This window comes from Apteryx mantelli, chromosome 14 (genome assembly GCF_036417845.1).
Source record: "Apteryx mantelli isolate bAptMan1 chromosome 14, bAptMan1.hap1, whole genome shotgun sequence".
Taxonomy (NCBI): Eukaryota; Metazoa; Chordata; class Aves; order Apterygiformes; family Apterygidae; genus Apteryx; species Apteryx mantelli.
This window is the reverse complement of record NC_089991.1, coordinates 15679737-15697795: the sequence shown is the minus strand read 5'-3', so window position 1 is coordinate 15697795 and position 18059 is coordinate 15679737. Positions and strand designations below refer to the sequence as shown.

The 18059-nt window shown below is 37.9% G+C and overlaps 1 protein-coding gene across 1 annotated transcript; it reads right to left on the bottom strand.

The window, feature by feature from the left end:
* Nucleotides 1-4596: 4596 nt before the first annotated feature.
* Nucleotides 4597-16913, bottom strand: MAT2B (methionine adenosyltransferase 2 non-catalytic beta subunit). Its single transcript, XM_067304997.1, has 7 exons — nucleotides 16782-16913; nucleotides 12401-12595; nucleotides 11382-11496; nucleotides 10933-11085; nucleotides 7883-8076; nucleotides 6428-6541; nucleotides 4597-5425 (listed from the first exon to the last, which is right to left on the bottom strand). Exons 1-7 carry the CDS (start codon nucleotides 16842-16844, stop codon nucleotides 5255-5257), a joined length of 1005 nt encoding a protein of 334 aa, XP_067161098.1. The 5' UTR covers nucleotides 16845-16913; the 3' UTR covers nucleotides 4597-5254.
* Nucleotides 16914-18059: the final 1146 nt, after the last annotated feature.

Genomic DNA, 18059 nt, shown 5'->3' with positions numbered 1-18059 from the left:
CTGTCATTTGGGTTTAGAAGGCCTGGAAGATACAAAGATTAAGTAAAGTGCCTCTTTGGAGCCTACAAAAAACCTGAGGCTTTAAAAATAGCAACTTTTCCGTTCTTTATCCCCTTAGCTGACAGAAAGCAATGACTAGATGAATATAAATAGCAAAATGAGCCTAGAATGAGGCTTCAGGCAGGGCTAACATTATAATGCTGTATTTTCACAATCACTTTAACTTGGCAGAAATCGGACCGCCCCTATAAGAAGCCGCCATTCTCTCTCCTCCACATGAACATCCTTTCTTATGCAGTCTCCATGATTCTGACCCAGAACAGGTCCCTGGCTCTTGTTGACCAATCCAACTGCACAAATACCTACAGAGCCATGGAGCCAGAACACAAAGCCAGAGAAGGGAAGATTAAAACAGTTCTTTCAACAGTAACGCAGCCTAAAAGTGATTGTAATATTACAGCACCAGTTGCAAACATTCTCTTGACTATCTACAGCCAAAGGAGAGAAGTGTCGTGAAAGGTGTTTATCTAGTAAGAAAATGTAATGGAGATTACAATCTCCAGAGCAAGTCCTATTGATCTTTAAAGGGCAGGGAGGGGTTTAATGCTTAGGATGCAAATTCTTTCTGACAAGATATAGCTGTGTCTTTCCTTCACAGAAATGGTAAGAATTATTTTTTCTTTTGGGGGACATTTTTCTACTACTGCAACCCTTTGACATAATGATTCCTTATTTCTCAACTTGATACAAAAAAGGTAAAAGGAATTGTTGTTTCTGTATTTGGTTTACATATATATTTAAGTCAAAGAAGATAGATTTTTTACTGATTTTGTAACAGAATCAGAGAATAGTTGAGATTGAAAGGGGACCTCTGGTCCAAGTCCCCTGGCTCAAGCTAGAGCAGGTTGCACAGGACCATGTCACATCAGGTTGTAACTGTTATGTTGTATAAAAAAGCTATGAATTTCACCTTTTAAACATTAAGAATGTAATGTTTCTTTGCAGGAAATGCTTTGTGGTGAACAGATATGACATTTAAGAACATTTTTACCTTTCACCTTCATAATCTATCCAAGCTTTCAGATTACGTTAGTAAAATAAAGACATCCACATAGAGTTTGATATTTATTTTTTATAATATAATTATGAACAAACCCAGAAAAATACATTGCTAAATATATATATATATATAGCTAAATTACATCAGGAACACACTGAAGTAAAGTGCATTGTCATCTGAACAGAATCCAGATGTTATTACGCATTTGTACAACAGGAAAGAATATTTCAGCTTAGGACTTCCAACATATTTAATTGTAACACCTTGATTTTTATGATCTCTTTGCCAGAGTTTAGGCAGAATTTCACTACAACTCATAGTCAAAAGAACCAACACAGTGAAGCTTCAATCTCGATTACACTTTTGAGCCTCACTGTAAAAGATAATGAATGAAAGGAGCTACCATTTTAACCCATTTTTAGTCAGTGCTTAATTCAAAACTTTTTAGGTTGATTTTCCTAACAATTTCAAATAAATTTTGAATTATAAAGACCGCACCTAAGACATCTTTTTAAAAAGCACTAGCAACAAGACTCTTGGACTGCAGACTAGCTGGGAATATATTTTTTATTGAACATAGACTTTACATGCATCTAAACTACTTAGCTTTTTCGGGAAGGGAAGAAATAGGAGGTGGAAAAACTCATTTTGTTCAAACATTTGATTTTTGTGTATCTTTGGTCATCCAACTATTCAAGTGTGCAACTAACAAAATCACAGTTTTTTGATATATCCCTTGTCTTCTTTGCATCTTCCGGTCATATTACAGTCCTTCGAAACTTATTATGAACATCTGAAATTAATAAGACTTTGATACAGCCAGCTCCAGAAGCTTCTTTTTCAAACAGGTTAACATATCTCTCCTCTTTCTATGTGGAGGAATTAAGTCCCAGGCTGGGGAACAACACATGCAAGCTGTAATACATACAGTCAAGTTATATTGTCCAACACCTTGTGCAAAAACGTTGTCTGGAACACTGTTTAGGATGAAGTTCTCCAACCCACCCCTTACTTCCTATTTGAACAACTGTATATTTTACTAAATAATACAAAAGTGATTCTGCAAATGTACAAGATCTTAAGAAAAAAAGCCCATACCTTTTTTTTAAAACCTGGGGAGTTCCCTAGAGTGTGCCCTAGGATGAAATGTAAAGTTTAGTCCCAATTTAAAAGGGGACAAAGTTGCATCTCCCCATATTTAAGAATCAAAACCACCAAGAAACTTTGTTAGTTAACTCCCATATTTGGGTCCTCAAAAATCAGTGGTCAGCTACCATCTCATCTACCTGAAAGCTGCAAACACATTTTCAAGACACAAGTTCCAGAATTCTGCTCCTGTAGCCCATTTGTGTTTCAGTCTCAAGAGTATCAGTCAGTCCTCCGAGATAAATGAAGTAGCTATTTCTCTGCCCACACCTGCAGTAGTTGCTGCTCTCTTAACAGAGCACTGGAAGCTGAACAAACAAGGGCAAGTGGAAAGGTAAATGAGATAATTTTATTTCACAGCTCAGTGCTTAGCGAATTCAGATTTTGACTCAATTATTTCCTCAGTGTGAGGAAAAATTCAAAATTGCAATTCTCTTCCTTCCCAGTAAAACGCCCTAATCATCCCTATGAGGTGCTTAACATTTCAGGGGGAAACAGTAAGAGGTCCTCTTTTTCCTTTCTGGTAAAACTGCTCAATTTAAAATAACGCATGCAGTGCTAGTAGTGCTATTCCAGTTGAAGGGAATGAATGGTTAGGGCACTTTCCTGTAGGTGGAAGATACAATTTTGCATAATCCTGGAAAAAACACCCTTTTCATAAAAAAGGGCTAAGTGCTCTAACAACCTCCCCCTCAAACACTTAGTTTCAATATGTTTTCAGAGAAAGATAACTATACCAAGGAAGGTTTCTAAATTGAATCCTGAGCTAAAGGAGATACTTCCTCACAATCCAGTATAGGGTGTCTCATTTCAGATATGCCTGAAAACCCACACAGCATTTATTATCCATTTCAACAATTCCTTGCTAAGCATACTCAGCATATAACCTTTCTTCAGCATCTAATTCAGGGCTAATGGAGTCCAATGGGTAACTGGCTGCATAAAATCAGATGCTGCCATGGTCAGTATTGTAACATTTCCATTTTGTTTGTGGATCTAGCCATAAGCAACAAATCCAGAATGGCATACGCTGTCTTCAAAATAGGAACATGTTTACATGTCCCCTTTGTAGAAATGAAATAAAAAGAGAACCACTCAGAGGATGATTTACTTGATTTTAATAAAAAATTGACACTTCTGATATGCATGACAAGAAAAAAAAAACACACTGGAAGAGAAAGCCTACTGTCCACCTCAGTGTTTCTTAAATTTTTTTCTGCGTCTTGATTAACCCACCCTTCATTTTTCATATCTGTTTATATTTACTGTGAGTTTAAAAAAAAAATGGTATCAAGTTTAATGAAAAGTTAGTTGCCTGCAGGTGGAGAGGATATACTCTGAACCTTCATGTTCAGGCACAGGAGATTTCAGGCTCATGGTTTCAAAACCTTCTGTACCTTTTTTTGTGAGTGCATTTATTTCATTTTCCCAGGCAGTGGCACACTGATAGAGGAAACCCTAATCTAACCCTGGAAATAAGTTAATTGAATTAAAAAAAAAAAATTACTGAAAGTGCACATAGATTTCAAGAAGAACCACAAATATTTATGACAGACTAAACAAATCCTTATGGGAAAGAAAGAATCAACAACTGTTTCTGATGCTGACAATAGATATTTATTGTAATTTTGGAGATAGGTTACCATGTGTGCATCTGGACTTCAGACTAAAAAACAAATCAGGATTATGAACTCTTACCATATGCTAGTTGGAATTCAAAAGAATCGAATTGAAAGCTGACCTTTAAAAGACTTTTAGTTTGTCTGTTTCTGCCCTTTTTTATTAAATGCTGAACACTCTCCTCCCTGCCTGTCCCCTCCCACCCCATTTCAATCTCAGAAAAATAGATGATCATCAAAATGCAGCTCTTCCTAGTTTTACTAATGATCTGCTGGCAATCTCAGAGCATTTACATTGTTGACTCCAACAACTTCAGATAGAGGCTAATCTTTAAAAAGCGTGTTCTTCCTCCACTTTAACTGGGAACTGAGTCCAACATTAAGGACTAGACTTGAGCAGATTCGAGGTTTGCTTATAGACTGTTGTGGTTACATTATTATGGTGTAAACCTTCAACATACACACTTTGCTGTTACAGAATAAGCTGCATTAGTGCAAGATCCAAGAGTCTGTGCAAAAGAAGCTACAGTGCTATAAATTCCTGAAATACCTTTCCTCACTTGTGTAACATCTACTGACTAGCAATGCCTTCCTCCCACTAATTCTACCAATCCCAAATATTACTCCCTCAAAAGAAGATACTTCATGCTTTTATACAAAAACAACCCCAAATAACAAAACAAAACCTCCCAACCCCCCCCCCCCAAAAAAAAAAACCCCAAAGGTCAAAACTATTTGCTCCCCACCCTCTCCTGGATTTTTAAGTCACCATTAAAACAGATGCATATAATATATTATACAAATATGAAGCTGCAGCCATTCAAAATACAGAACATTCTGAAAATATTTCAAGCATAAAAAGTACACTTGATAATTGCAAAAATAAAGTTTCACTTTTCTAGAAACATTTTGATCAGAGCTCAAGCAAAACAAACATTTAACTTCAATGATTCCTGCTTCAGTTTAACTTCAACAGAACACCTTCAAAAGTTAAAAACAAAAAACTCAGAGATTTTTGGTGATAAAGTAACTGACCATGTCTTTTAATGACAAGAAACTGTATATATAACAATAGCACGGACCTTAAGCATCAACAGTAAATTTTAGCCAAAAGGAAGTCTACAGTAGGTGATCCAAGTCTTTCTTAGTATCAAATGGTACCGATTACCGAGAACCATAATTCACTAGGAATAGATATTAAGTTAGACTGGTACGAATGGAAGGAAAGATTCATGACTTCAAACAGGCTCAGTTTTTGTCACTGAACTTTTTTTTAGGCTAACAATTTCACTAGTGCAAGACCATATGTTTACCTGATTAAATGAAAACTCATAAATGTCACAATTTAAGAACACGCATACAAAACTATTCCTTTTTTTTTCTTTTAAAAAAGTGCCACATACCATACTTTTACTAAAAAAGTTACAAACTAATGGAAGACCGTCTGCCTCCATCTCTTGTCAACGAGGAAAGGCCAAAGTGATTCTTTGATCCCAGCTCGAAATGGCGTTCTCTGACCTATCCCCAGCATCTCCAGCTTGGAGCAGTCTAGCTGAGCGTTCCTTGGACGAAGAGCCCCCACAACCGGGCAATCAGTAATCTTAGAAACAAATAAAGAAACAACTAAAAATGGCAGGAAAAAAAATCTCATTTAGAAGTTCTCATTCACAGTTTTCCATATGGGTGTGTTGTGTCTCCCTCTCGCCCCCAACTATATTGCATGTTTTTATGATTAACTTCATTTTGAAACACAAGAGGTGTCAGGCACAAAAATGTAAAGTCTTAAATTGTTAAATTTTTCCTCATTCAATTACTGCTCACTACCTGTGCTCCTCTACCTTTTATTCCTATTACTGCCCTATGACCATACTCAAGAGGCAAAATACACTCTAAAAACACTGACAGAACCATGCCTTGATCAATACACTTGGAGAATTTGATCGGGGTGGGGGGCAGGGAGAAATCAGACTAATTTAGTGTTCTCCATTCTTTTTCTCTCCATCTTCCAAGCCACATTTTAATTCCAATCTTTGCTAATTCAGAATCCTAAAAATGTATTTTGTATCCAAATAAAATCTTACTTTTAAAATAATGTTAAATTCTAATAGCATTATCACTATGTCTTTTAAATTAATCTTATTTTTCCATGTCAATACTACTGCAGGACAAGTGTCTGTTTTAAGCAATGCAAAATGATTTGAAGGTTTTAAGCACATGAATTCAGAAATATATCTGGACACTGAAATGTTCTCAAAGATTCCTACCTTCAAATTAACATTCTGTAAATCTGTAAGCTTTTTTAAGGACAAAAATATGACAAGCAAAACAGATTTATTCACTACTGAGGGGAACTGTTCTGCAGAAATGCCATTACACAAAAGACTGATAATCCAATTACTGACTAAGTAATTTTCATAATCCAGCAGGTCAAAGTAGCTGTTGTTTTCCTGATTTAGATACCAAACAGCATCCTCAGCAATACCTCTCCTGTGCTGGACATAATCATTCAGATTATCCTGAAGAGGAAGCTTTCTAGTATAGCCACTACTGCTTGAAATGATAAAGTACAGCCATCTTTCTACAGCTTGTACACATCACTTACTGGTCTCAAGTGGCTGCTGGGAAGGTTGAAAGCGTCTGCGATCGCACATGCCATTTCATACTTAGTCATCTGTTCATTGCCAGACCAGTGAAACGTTCCTTTTACTGATGGGTCCTAGGAAGAAACAAGAACCACAGGTGAAGAAATGAAGCTAGCCCTCAGACTGATTCCTGTGCAAGAATGCAGGCAGAATAAGCTTCCGACAAGACTCTATCCTGACAGGCGTGTTACACCACCTCACTGAGATGTTCTGGGGATGACTCGCGTGTTTTCAGAGTACACCTGATTGGGGACTGAGACTGGAAACTGGTATTACATATATCAGACCTCACTTTTCAGAAACAGCTTCATTTCTGTAGAATGAATGGGGGGGGAACCAACTAAGATTAAACAACTGGGGAGGAGGAACTCAGCTATTACATACTATTCTTTTACTCTAAGATAAGTACAAGAGACACCACAGAAGCTCTCAAATATAACCTGAAAACCATACAGATTCATAGCACCACACCCACAACGTGTGTATGGGGTCTGTTTTTAACATATTTATAGGGAAAAATATATATATACATATGCGCACACACACATATAGAAATACATATATACATGCACACACATATATATACACACAAAAAAAAGAGGGGGAAGTAGTAGACCTCACTGCTGTCTTTGTCATCAAAATGACAACTTATTTTACCTTATATTACCTTTATTAGCCTGCCACTTAACTGTAGCATAATCTTGCTAGTACAAAGGTTGAAAGTTAAAAGTCAGTTTTAGATAGTCACTTCTCAAAAATGCTGAAAAGTTACACTTGTTACAGACTTCTCCCCTGTCTTCTCCAGTTTGAAGTAGGGAAAGTGTGTAAGATAACTGGTTTCTTTTAAACAACATTTTGAACAGCAAATTAAACCTGGCAAACCGCTCTCAGGAATAATGAGTAGTCAGAGCATACCAGTGACAATGTGGGACTTTTTTTGCACAAAGGTAGCAATCTTAAAATATTGTGGTGAATAAATGCAATAAAATATTCAAGTTAATGGCTCATCTTTGCTATTTCAATTTTCTTAATAAAACATTCAAGGACATCTTTGAGAGTTGCATGCAATCACCAAAATAACATATGCTTTTTTAGTCCAAAATAGCAATTCGTAGAAAGCCTATTAGAGTTGGTTAGGTATTTGCATTTCTCTCCTGCATATTAGAAGAAACATAACAATTTTTAGACAGATCTGTCCTGTCACTTTACCCACTTTTTTTCAAATATCAGAGTAACAACACAGTCATGTAAAGGGAAGGTATTGTTGTACTTCAGATACTTCGCCCCTCCCTGCCCCTTCCAAAGTGTTTCAGAAACATGAAGAAAATGCAGGTTATAGGCAGTTCTTAGTTTTCAGAAACAAAGCCAAAAACTCTGTTCTTCGCCTGAAGAGGCTTCTTTCTTCGATTTCTTACCAGCATTCTCTTCTCTGCTAGCTGTCTGCAAACAGCTGCTACATCCTTGACATTAGTAGGAAATCTTTGTTGCCAGTGGTCCATGTTGGCCGATTTATTACTGAACTGGACTTTATCAAACATAACAGTCACAGCACTTTCCTCCAGTCTTTCTACTTCTCCATACAAGACAGGAATCCTAAGTACTGCAGCATCTAAAAAGAAGAATATTTTAAGAGTTATTAGCAGTGTTATTAATAGGTATGAATACTGTAACATAACCTGAAGGATGTTTCAAAAGTGTTAAGAAGTCTCTTGGTGATATTATGCATATACAAACCAAAAAGAAAATGCGAGTACTATGTCTGTCCTCAGATAATCATTTTGAGTTTAGCTCAGTTAAAACAATTTATAACAGTAAGTTTATATGAATACATTTTCATTTATACCTTTGATTGCCACAGTTTGTACGAGATTTCATTAACACAAAAGAAGAGAGGGCAAAAAAAAAAAGCACCAGTACTTTTTGGGTTAGAACAACAGGTAAAGAAGAAAGTGGTACTACACAGTTACTCCAGCATTCCCTGTTCCCCTGGGTAAGAGCAGGAACAAAAATTCCCACAGTCCAATTCCAGCCAATTTGGGTAGAATCCCAAATTTCACCGATTGCAAGTGACCATATTTAGGCATCAGTTACAGACCAGGATTTTTCACCAAGCATGCAGAAATCCCCTGCATAAAGGATGATATTCAGGATATTATTTACCAGAACAAAGAAGAGAACCTTGGAATCAATAAATTTAACAATTAAGGAACAGGTTCACAGAGCACAGCAGTAAATAACATTAGATTTCAGGAGAGTGAATTAAGAAATTAAACTGACATTGAGCAAGTGCAAAGAGTAGGACATTTTATGAAGGACTAGCTTATATTACTATATCTCAGTCAGGAAGACACAGAAGCCTGTTTAAGGGGCAATGCAAGAAGGGTTTAATAAACATTCATGAGGAGTAAGGCAGGTATTTTCACTTAAAAAAAAAGTCAGTCCATCTTTTAATTAGAAGTGGAATTTACCTAATCATTGCAATTCTTAAGAATCTGTAGGAAAATGCTATGGGTATTATAAAGACAGTAAGAAAAGCTAACACACAGATTATTCTCACAGAAAAATAAAAAAATACACAAGAAAAACAAATACAATAAAAAAACGCCATGACACTCATTTCCTGCTGCTCTAAAAACTGTTATTTGGTCACACAACAAATATGTTCCTTCTCACTTAATATATTGCCTAAATTTTCTTTTTCAGAATATTTGTAGAAGTATTCAACAGCTGGGAAGAAGACAGCCTTCCTTTGGCTCTCAGCGAGTGATCTGAGATTTGAAAAGGACATAAGCTTCACTACCAACAGTTCTGAAGACCTGCTGAAGCTTTTTAGTTTTATGAGCGTGAGTACTAAATGTAAGTGGTATCTCCTCATAAGCAAAATAAAACACACTAAATGATTAGTGGAGCTTCTTGCATTACATAATAGAAATTACTAGGGAAGATCTTCACAGAACTACGGACATTCGATGGACTGAATTCTATCTGTACAGCATTAGCAAATTAATGTCTGGAAGACTAATACATATAACATATTTAAATTTTAATGACAGAACAGAATTGACAATTTCAAGCATCTTACTCAGCATCATCTCGAAACTCCTTCCGCTAGTGATACCACTGCAGCAAACCATTACTGCCTGATAGACCACGCTCAAAAAGGTTATGAAACAAAACTGAAGTGTTGAGTTGGGGGAAGGATCTAGCAAGATACCCACACGTACTTGAATTTGTTGCAGTCTTATCTTCATTACCAATCTAGAAGAGGGAGCAAACAGCATCATAGTCAAATTCAGAGATGATATTTAAGTAAGAGGTGGAGTGAATACTTTTTATTTAAATTGATTTTTCCTTAAATAAGATTTTTTCCACTGAAGTAATTTAAAAAAGTTTTTAAAAGTTTAAAAGTTTCTTAATAGTAATGATAAACCTATATTAAGGCCTATCATTTTCAAAGATAGCATGTATTTACTTAGTGAAAGAGCATACTGTAATTTATGAATTGTTCAATTCTCTAGTTAGGAAGAGCAAAATTATAGTGTGAGTATTATATTGACTTTTCACATTAGTAGCCTCTTTTGCAGGTACACAAAGATTATTTTCTTCAATTCCTTGAAAAAAAACAGAAATGCTTCTTTCCTTATAATCTGTGAATGGAAACTAGATTTGAAGATTAGATCTCTGAGAACATGCTAACTAGAAACCATCAATCCTCTCTTTTATAGAAGAAATGAGTTTTAAATGTAGATGAAAATTCAGTCCTACTCTTTTTTCTTTATTAAGTACACTTTTAAAAATTATATTTGTATATTTTGAATGCCAATTTTCATTAAAAAAAGATTTAAATCAAATAAGAAAAATTAGTTGCTTAAAAATGGAAATACATTACTAATCTTTTAAGAAACGTTAGAACTAGGAGCATAGTAAGCTAAGTGGATGAAAATGAAATGGACAGCCTGGAGATCAGGAAGAAAAGCAAAAGAATAGCAGCAGGAATGTATGCTGATTTTTATCTGCATTATTATTGAATCACAAATCTGTTTTTCCTTAAGTAAACATACATTCTGAATGATTACAATGCATCCCCTTTCATAACAGCAGCTATATATTAAATGCAGTAAAGCTTGTGCCATTAAAATACATTGATGATACATTTTATTTTTCTTTAAAAATAGTTGATTTAAATTAGGCAAAGGCTTATGAACATCCATCAGCAGAGACTAACAAGGCAAATGACAATCAGCACAAACAGTAAGAAATAAAGCTACAGTAACCTACAAGCAATAGCAATCCCATACAGGCAAGGAGAGTGACTTCTAATCACGTTCTTTTCTAAATCTTGTTTCCATGGTTTTACAATGTTACTACTATGTTACTACTGTCTTATGAAACCATTAAGCTAATATACAACTAAGTATGGAAAGTATGGAAAGCCTGTATTAAAATTTTCCAAGTGTATTCTTACCTTCATTATTTTCCAGGACTGCCTTTTCACCCTCCAGTTTTGTTTTACCATATAAATTCAGGGGATTTGGTGCATCAGTCTCTTTATAAGGAGGATTTGTTCCATCAAATACATAGTCTGTACTAATGTAGATCAGAAACGCTCCAATTCCAGCTAGGAAGAAAATGTTCATATGGAGTCCATCTTAATTCATGTCTTGCTTGAAATTTCAATAAACCTTTAAACAAAGCTCCAAAAGACCTCATCTTCTAGCCCTATTCATTCCCTCTGTCTGTCTGTTCACTAACCCTTCACATATACATGCCACTATCCTTACAGTAAAAGGACTGCTAGCACACTGCTAGCAGAAATGACACTTAGCATTTTAAGTAACTATTCATATTTATGTTCCTGTATAAATAAGTGCAATATCCTGACAAGAAAACAAATCCATGAGGTGGTCTCTTTACCTGCTTCTTTTGCTAAGTTCCCTGAAGCAGCCACATTGAGCTGAGAAGCAGCATCTGGTTGACTTTCTACAACATCTGGCCTTCTCTCAGCAGCACAATGCACTATAACATGAGGCTGGAAATGAAAGACTAATTTTAAACAAGGAACATTATCAAGAGATTACAGTTGCACCCTAACTCTAGAGATATGGTCTCTCAGATGAAAAAGCATTTCACTAAGTTGTGACAAGTAATAAAAGTAGCAGCATTATTTTTAATCATGGCATTCTGAGGAATGTGTTTTCCTTAGGAAATTAAACAGAATCAAGCTGCTTCAAGATTTCATATTAAAATATCAAAAAAACCTGGATCATTAGTTTTGCAATCACAATCATCAGTAACTTCAATCTTACAGAAAGTTTTTTTTTTTTAAACTTGGCATAATAGAAAACACGGGAAAACACAACATCCTGCCACACATAATCATAGTAAAAAAAAAAAGTGTTAGCTAAACTGTTTTCAGACAAACCATTTACACGTGGCTTTTCTGACACATGCAGACTATTAACAAGATATTTAAAGCCATTTTCTAGAGTGTTTCCCTGCATAATCTATTTCAGGTTTTAAATATTTCCCTTACAAGTTTGGTTGAAAATACAGTGTATTTCTTATTATACTGCAAGCAAAATATACAGTTACTGATGTTGTGTTTAGGTATTCTTCAACATCAGAAGAACTACTTCATACTAACACGTCCAGCTTTTTCTTTCAACTACCAATGCAAGTGTGCTGATGCATGTATTGCGGTACCTGCTGTATGCATGGTGACGATAAGGAAAGTTCAGAACAGTTTGCACCTACAGAGCAAATCTGTACCCCAGATATGGCAGAAAAGGCAGCTGCCTGTGATTCTTCAGAGCTCTGAAACAGCACTAGCCCCACTAAAGCTACAACAACTGAGTATCAGACAGCGTTGTAAGCTGATTACTCGAAAACGTATAAGCTACCCTATCCATCTATTTCATACTCCAGAAACTTACCTGAAAATCATGGATAATGTCATGAACTGCAATAGAGTCCAGAAGATTAATCTGTTCAAATCTGGGCTGTGCTCTCCTGTATCCACAGCCAACTGCGTTCCAATTGTTTCCATTGAATTCTTTAAACACAGCTCTGCCAAGAAGTCCCGTAGCACCAGTAATCAAAACTCGCCTACTGGGAATATCAACATCTTCCTAGGGAAACAAGAACAGAACATTTTCTTTTTACTGTTACTTATTGTTGAGGTTTTGGGTTTTTTTTTAAGCAAGCAAGGCTGCAGTCAGTGCTACTGTATTAAATAGCTTTCCTTACTACAGAAGTATTTTGGATCAAGTGTCTCATTGAACACTAACGCATGGGAGCAGTGATACTGTATTTATGCATATTCCTGAAGATACTGAACACAGAATTCAAACCAGAACCTCATTTACTTCCATGGGGGCAGGGAACCAAAAGACAAAACAACAGACATTAATGAAGACAAATTCAATGGACATAATTTAAAGTTCACTCAGAAAGTGATAACTCTGCAAGTTGAAATGAGGGAACTAATGTCTTCTAAAAATGGACCCAAAATATTTTGAAGATTAGGGTCTATATCCTGCAGTCAATTATTTTGTATAGATTGTGTCCAGTAGAGGCTGCAATATCTACAGTACAACTCTCTCTGGGCCTATCTACAATGACCACGAGATTTAAAGATCTGAATTTTATTATTAAATAGAACAAGAATTCACCATTGTTTATTTTTAGACCGATGTGTTGGTCTAAACGAAGACACAGCTCTCTCCTCTTTGTTTTACAAAAAAAGATCCAAAGTGATCTGATTATATGAACTCTCCATCTGTACAACATACGAAAACTTTACTTCAACTACAGCACATTCAGTGCTTGAGACAACCGTGTACATATCAGTTTACACAAAGTTCATTGCTCTCCCCGACTGGATCATCAGGTTCTCAAGACAGCAAACATAAGACTCAGGGCTGGCTGCGCAACCTTAATTTTCCTTTTATGCCTTCCTTCTGCATGTATCACAGCAGGAGAGTCTGCTAAAACCAAAAATAACTGCACATGCCCACATGCAAACACAGAACAAAACTTCATGTGTACAGAATCTACCAGCCTGGGATTTCTTGACCGCATCACATACCAGAACAACTTGTGACACCGGGTTACATGCTTGTAGGGGTTCTCTGCTATGCAGTTCTAATGACACGCTCACCCCTGCACATCGTCACACTCGGAGCACTGTCGCACACCACTGCCTTTTGGCTGCGACACAGCAAGCAACAGAAGTTGCTTCTAAACTGCTGTCTATCCTTCACCCTTACAGTCAGAAAGCTTTCTTCCATGAGGGTATGTGGTGGGTCGCATTTTGGAAACAGCCTATCCCAAAATGATAGCTTAAAGTTCTCAGCACATTCCATATATTTTCTGCTGATATAAAGCTTTGGGCAAAGGGCAACTTATTACCTTCAGTACCAGATGAAAATTAGTAATTTTATCTGGACTGTTTCAGGAAAATGACAAACTATAGCAAGAGAAGTTTAAAAAGTTACATTATCTTTCCAGTCAATTTTACCTCAGAACACAAGTTTATTCACTATTTTTAAGGCTGCCCAAGTTTCTCTGAAAAGCATAAGCAAGAACATGCAAGTACTGGTTTATTTTTTTATGTACTTTTTATCTTGGCAGAGCCTGGATAGATTCTCATAGAACAGTGCTTCTATAACCGGAGGTGTCCATTAACAAACATCAAAGACTTGTTGCAGGAAAGAGTTCAAAGGTTCACAAAAAACGTCACAGAAATTTTTAAAGAAATAGTGGCAAATACCAAAAACACATTACTTGTAAAATCCGTTATTCCTAAATGTCATTCATCTAAGTTCATTTATTCTATATATCAAAAATAGGGTATTATGTTAACAGCACAGCTTGAACTGAACATAATCATGACTTTTAGCAATGCATACACGCAGTTTGTGTCCTGTTGCCCTTTTCTGCAAGACTAACTGATTTTAGTCAATTGTCTCCGGGAAGTCAAGATAAGCGATACGTGCTTCCCGTAAATTCAAAGCAAAGTGACTACCAGCTGAAATTATTTCACCTTGTTGGAAGTTAAAAGTTCATGAAATACACAACCTGTGCAGATGAACTCTTTCCTCAGGTGCTGCCTTGCTCCTTCACAGAAGGCCCCCTGGCTACAACAGCATTCCTGTCCCAGACCCAGGAACCGCAGGCAACACAGCTTCCGAGTCCGAAGAGCCGAGACTCAGCGCTCCTGAGGCAGCTGCAGCAGCCTCGTGGCTGCCCATGTGCACAGGTATGGAGCACCATACCTCAGCGCATCAGCAAGACTGTTGTTAATGGTTAACAATTTAATTCCTATGAAATAAAAATTTAATTCCTATAACTTGTTCCATCTTGCAGAAAATTAACCCAGCAAGGCCTCGAGAAGAGGGAGCAAAAAAATCTATTGCTACTATCTTATAACCTCTGTACTTCACGGAAACTACATATAGTGCAGCATCTTCTCGCTCCGTTTTGTTAATTTATAATTTTTTTCCTTAAATATGACTGGAATATTAATAACAAAATGCAATTAAAACATCAGACTGGTTTTAACTGTTAACCTAACGAGCTAGAAGGTATTCCTAAAGACCAATTTCCAGTTATTGTATAGACAATAGACTATAGGTAAAGAAGAATACAGAACATTCTAGATTTTGAATGTTACTCCTTTACCTGTGAGTTTTATAGCCTTAAGAAATACAAGTTCTTGTTCAGACTAGTCTAGCTAACATATCTTTTAGGCATGTTTCTCCACTCAGAAGCAGTCAATCCCATTCAAAGTCATCACTTTGTAATACACAAAAAGTTCCATTAGCACCTAATTTTGAATAATATTCCCACCCAAATACACAATTTTTGAGCTCTATAGTAAAATAAACATTTTTGTTGTGCTTTATCAGTTGTTCAATATTCACTAAGGATCAGAACAATGGAAATAAAATTTGAAGCCCTAGCTAGGGTGATAATCTGATTTCTCAACAGGAGACTGAAGCCAAAAACAGAGGAACTGCACTCAGTGGTCTCATTCACATAAAAAAAAGAATATGCAAGTAGTAACACGGAAAGAAAAATGAAAAAGCAATACTTAAGAAACCTAAGATCACTTTGTAGATACCGCTCAGATATCAAATAAGAGTATAATTAACAAAAATAATAATGTATAATGAGTTTCAAGCTGAAAACTGAGATATAAGTATTTCAGTTTTGTATAAAGACTGAACAAGGAGTCAGGAACTCGATAGTAAAAAAATCACGATGAATGCAGAAAGTTTCAATTTTAAGCAGTGTTTGCTAGAATCAGGAGCTACTGGGATAACACAGATTTACGACATGTGATGACCAAAAAAAAAATCCCCCAATGACACAGAACGGAACAGGGAAGTCACTGACAAAACAGAGTTCTTCATTCAGCTTTGACATCATCATCCACTGGAACGAAAAGCAACCAAAGAACCAAGAGATTTTCCTTAAAGCGCTGTGCTAAAAAGTGAATACACATTAACATTGACAAGAAGTTGCAACACATTTAATATAGACCTCAAACACTCATAATTGCAGTAGTTAAAAGCTACACCTGTGGAATATTGTTAGTAATAAAATGCAACCAAATCAAATAAGATTTATTTAAATAAAAATAATTATATAGGGAATTTCTGTAAAATATGCTCTACTACGAATAAAATAATTTTATCTAGGTGTAGGAGACGCTAAAATTAAGCAAGTGTAAACAAGTGAGTTTAACAGAATTAGTTTTTTGCTACAAAGCAAAAAAAATCTTTATGATAAACACAGCTAAAGTTATTCAAATCTTGTAACACATAGAGGAAAAAAAATAAGCGTCTAAAGGGACGCTTCTCCTTCTCATTCCTTCCCTCTTCCTTACACCTTTTTCTGTTTCTCTCTCTCTCGTTCTCTTTCTGTTTCTCTGCCTCCTTCTTTCTCTCTCTACACCGACGTCCCACTCTTCTTACTTGCTCTTTCTCGCTCCCTTTCTCTCTCCTTCTTTCTTCCTTTCCCGGGTGAACGCGGCCAGAAAAGGCGGCAGCCGCAGACCAGGCTCAGCCGGCAGCGCGCGAGGGGCCGCGCTGCGCCGCAGCATCGCGCAGCGGCCCGGCGCCGCCCCCAGGCCCCGCGCCAAGGCCCCGGCGCGCGGCCCGGCCCCGCCCCGCCCCTGCGGCCCGCCAGGGCTGAGGCCGAGGCCGCGGCCGCCCGGACTGCGCGAGGCCGCGCCGCATCCCGCCCCCCCGCGGCGCCGGCAGCAGCAGCGGCGGCAGCGGCCCCGCCAGCCCCGCCGGCGCCGCTCACCTCCACCAGCTCGCAGCGGCCCGGCACGAAGCGGATCTTCAGCTCCTTCTCGCGGCCGACCATGGCCGCCGCGCGGGGCCCGGCCGCCTCCTCCCGCGGCCGCTGCGCTCCGCTCGCGCTGCGGGCGGCCCAGCGCCTCCCGCCTCCGCCCCCAGCTCATTGGGCCGCGGCCGGGGGCGGTGCTGGCGCTGCCGCGCGCCCATTGGCTGCGGGGCCACGGCCGAGCCGGGCTTTAAAGGGGCCGCGCGGCGGCGGCGCTGCGCCTGCGCGGGAAGCGGCCGCCCGCCGCCCCGCTTTCGGGGCGCTGCTGCCGCTGCGGGCAGGAGCCCGGTGCCTCCCGCCCCCGCCTCGCGGCGCTGGCAGCAGGGTGGCGCGGGGACGGCAGAGCGCTGCCCGCCGCGGGAGGTCCTGCCCTCTGCCGGGAGCTCCAGCGTGAGGCCGAAGTAACGGATCAGGCAGCCAGGAAACACCACTCGTGCAGCACAGCAGATGTTTAATAGAAATAATTGAGAAAGTAGATTAAGTTTCCATGCAGAAGTGATTTAATCTTTAATTATAATTTTTAAGCAGCTGCTATATCCTAATTTTTACAAATACTATCTTCGAGACTGCAATTGCTCTGCTTACAGTACTCATCCTATATACATAAATTTAGATTACAACATAAGTTCAATTTTTAAATACAAGTACTTAAGGTAGCAACATAAATGTGTATATAAAGCTTTTGCTATGATGTTCTTACCCACCCAAAGGCAAAGCACATGTGCTTACCATCCTTTTAGTAATAGTACTAAAGTTAAGCAGATGCATAAGAACCAGGGGCCAAGACATTCTTTGACTATGCTCACACTTGTCTTCCCTGCTATCTATTGCTGCTTGGCCTGTTTAAAACAGTCCATTTGGTAGTCAAGAGAAAAAAAATCTGATACTACAGGAATTGAAGTACAGTGAAGGCAGAGGTCAAAAGACCTACTCAAACAGATTCATATGGTGTGATCTTTATTTGTGACGGAACATATTTATAGGACAAAGTGTACATATAAAAACCATATTAGCCACTTTCTGCCTTCTTGGCAGACAGGTGCCCTACTTCTTCCCTTGTCATAAGCTACCAACATGTAATTTCCTTTCACTAACTTTAAAATTCTATTAAAAATATCAGTAATAACTTGTATTTTAGTACATATTTTTCTGCATTTCTTCTGAATGATACAAACACCACTAACAGTTCCACGCACATCTACTGTCACTTCCTTCCTCCCCATACCAAGTAGGTCA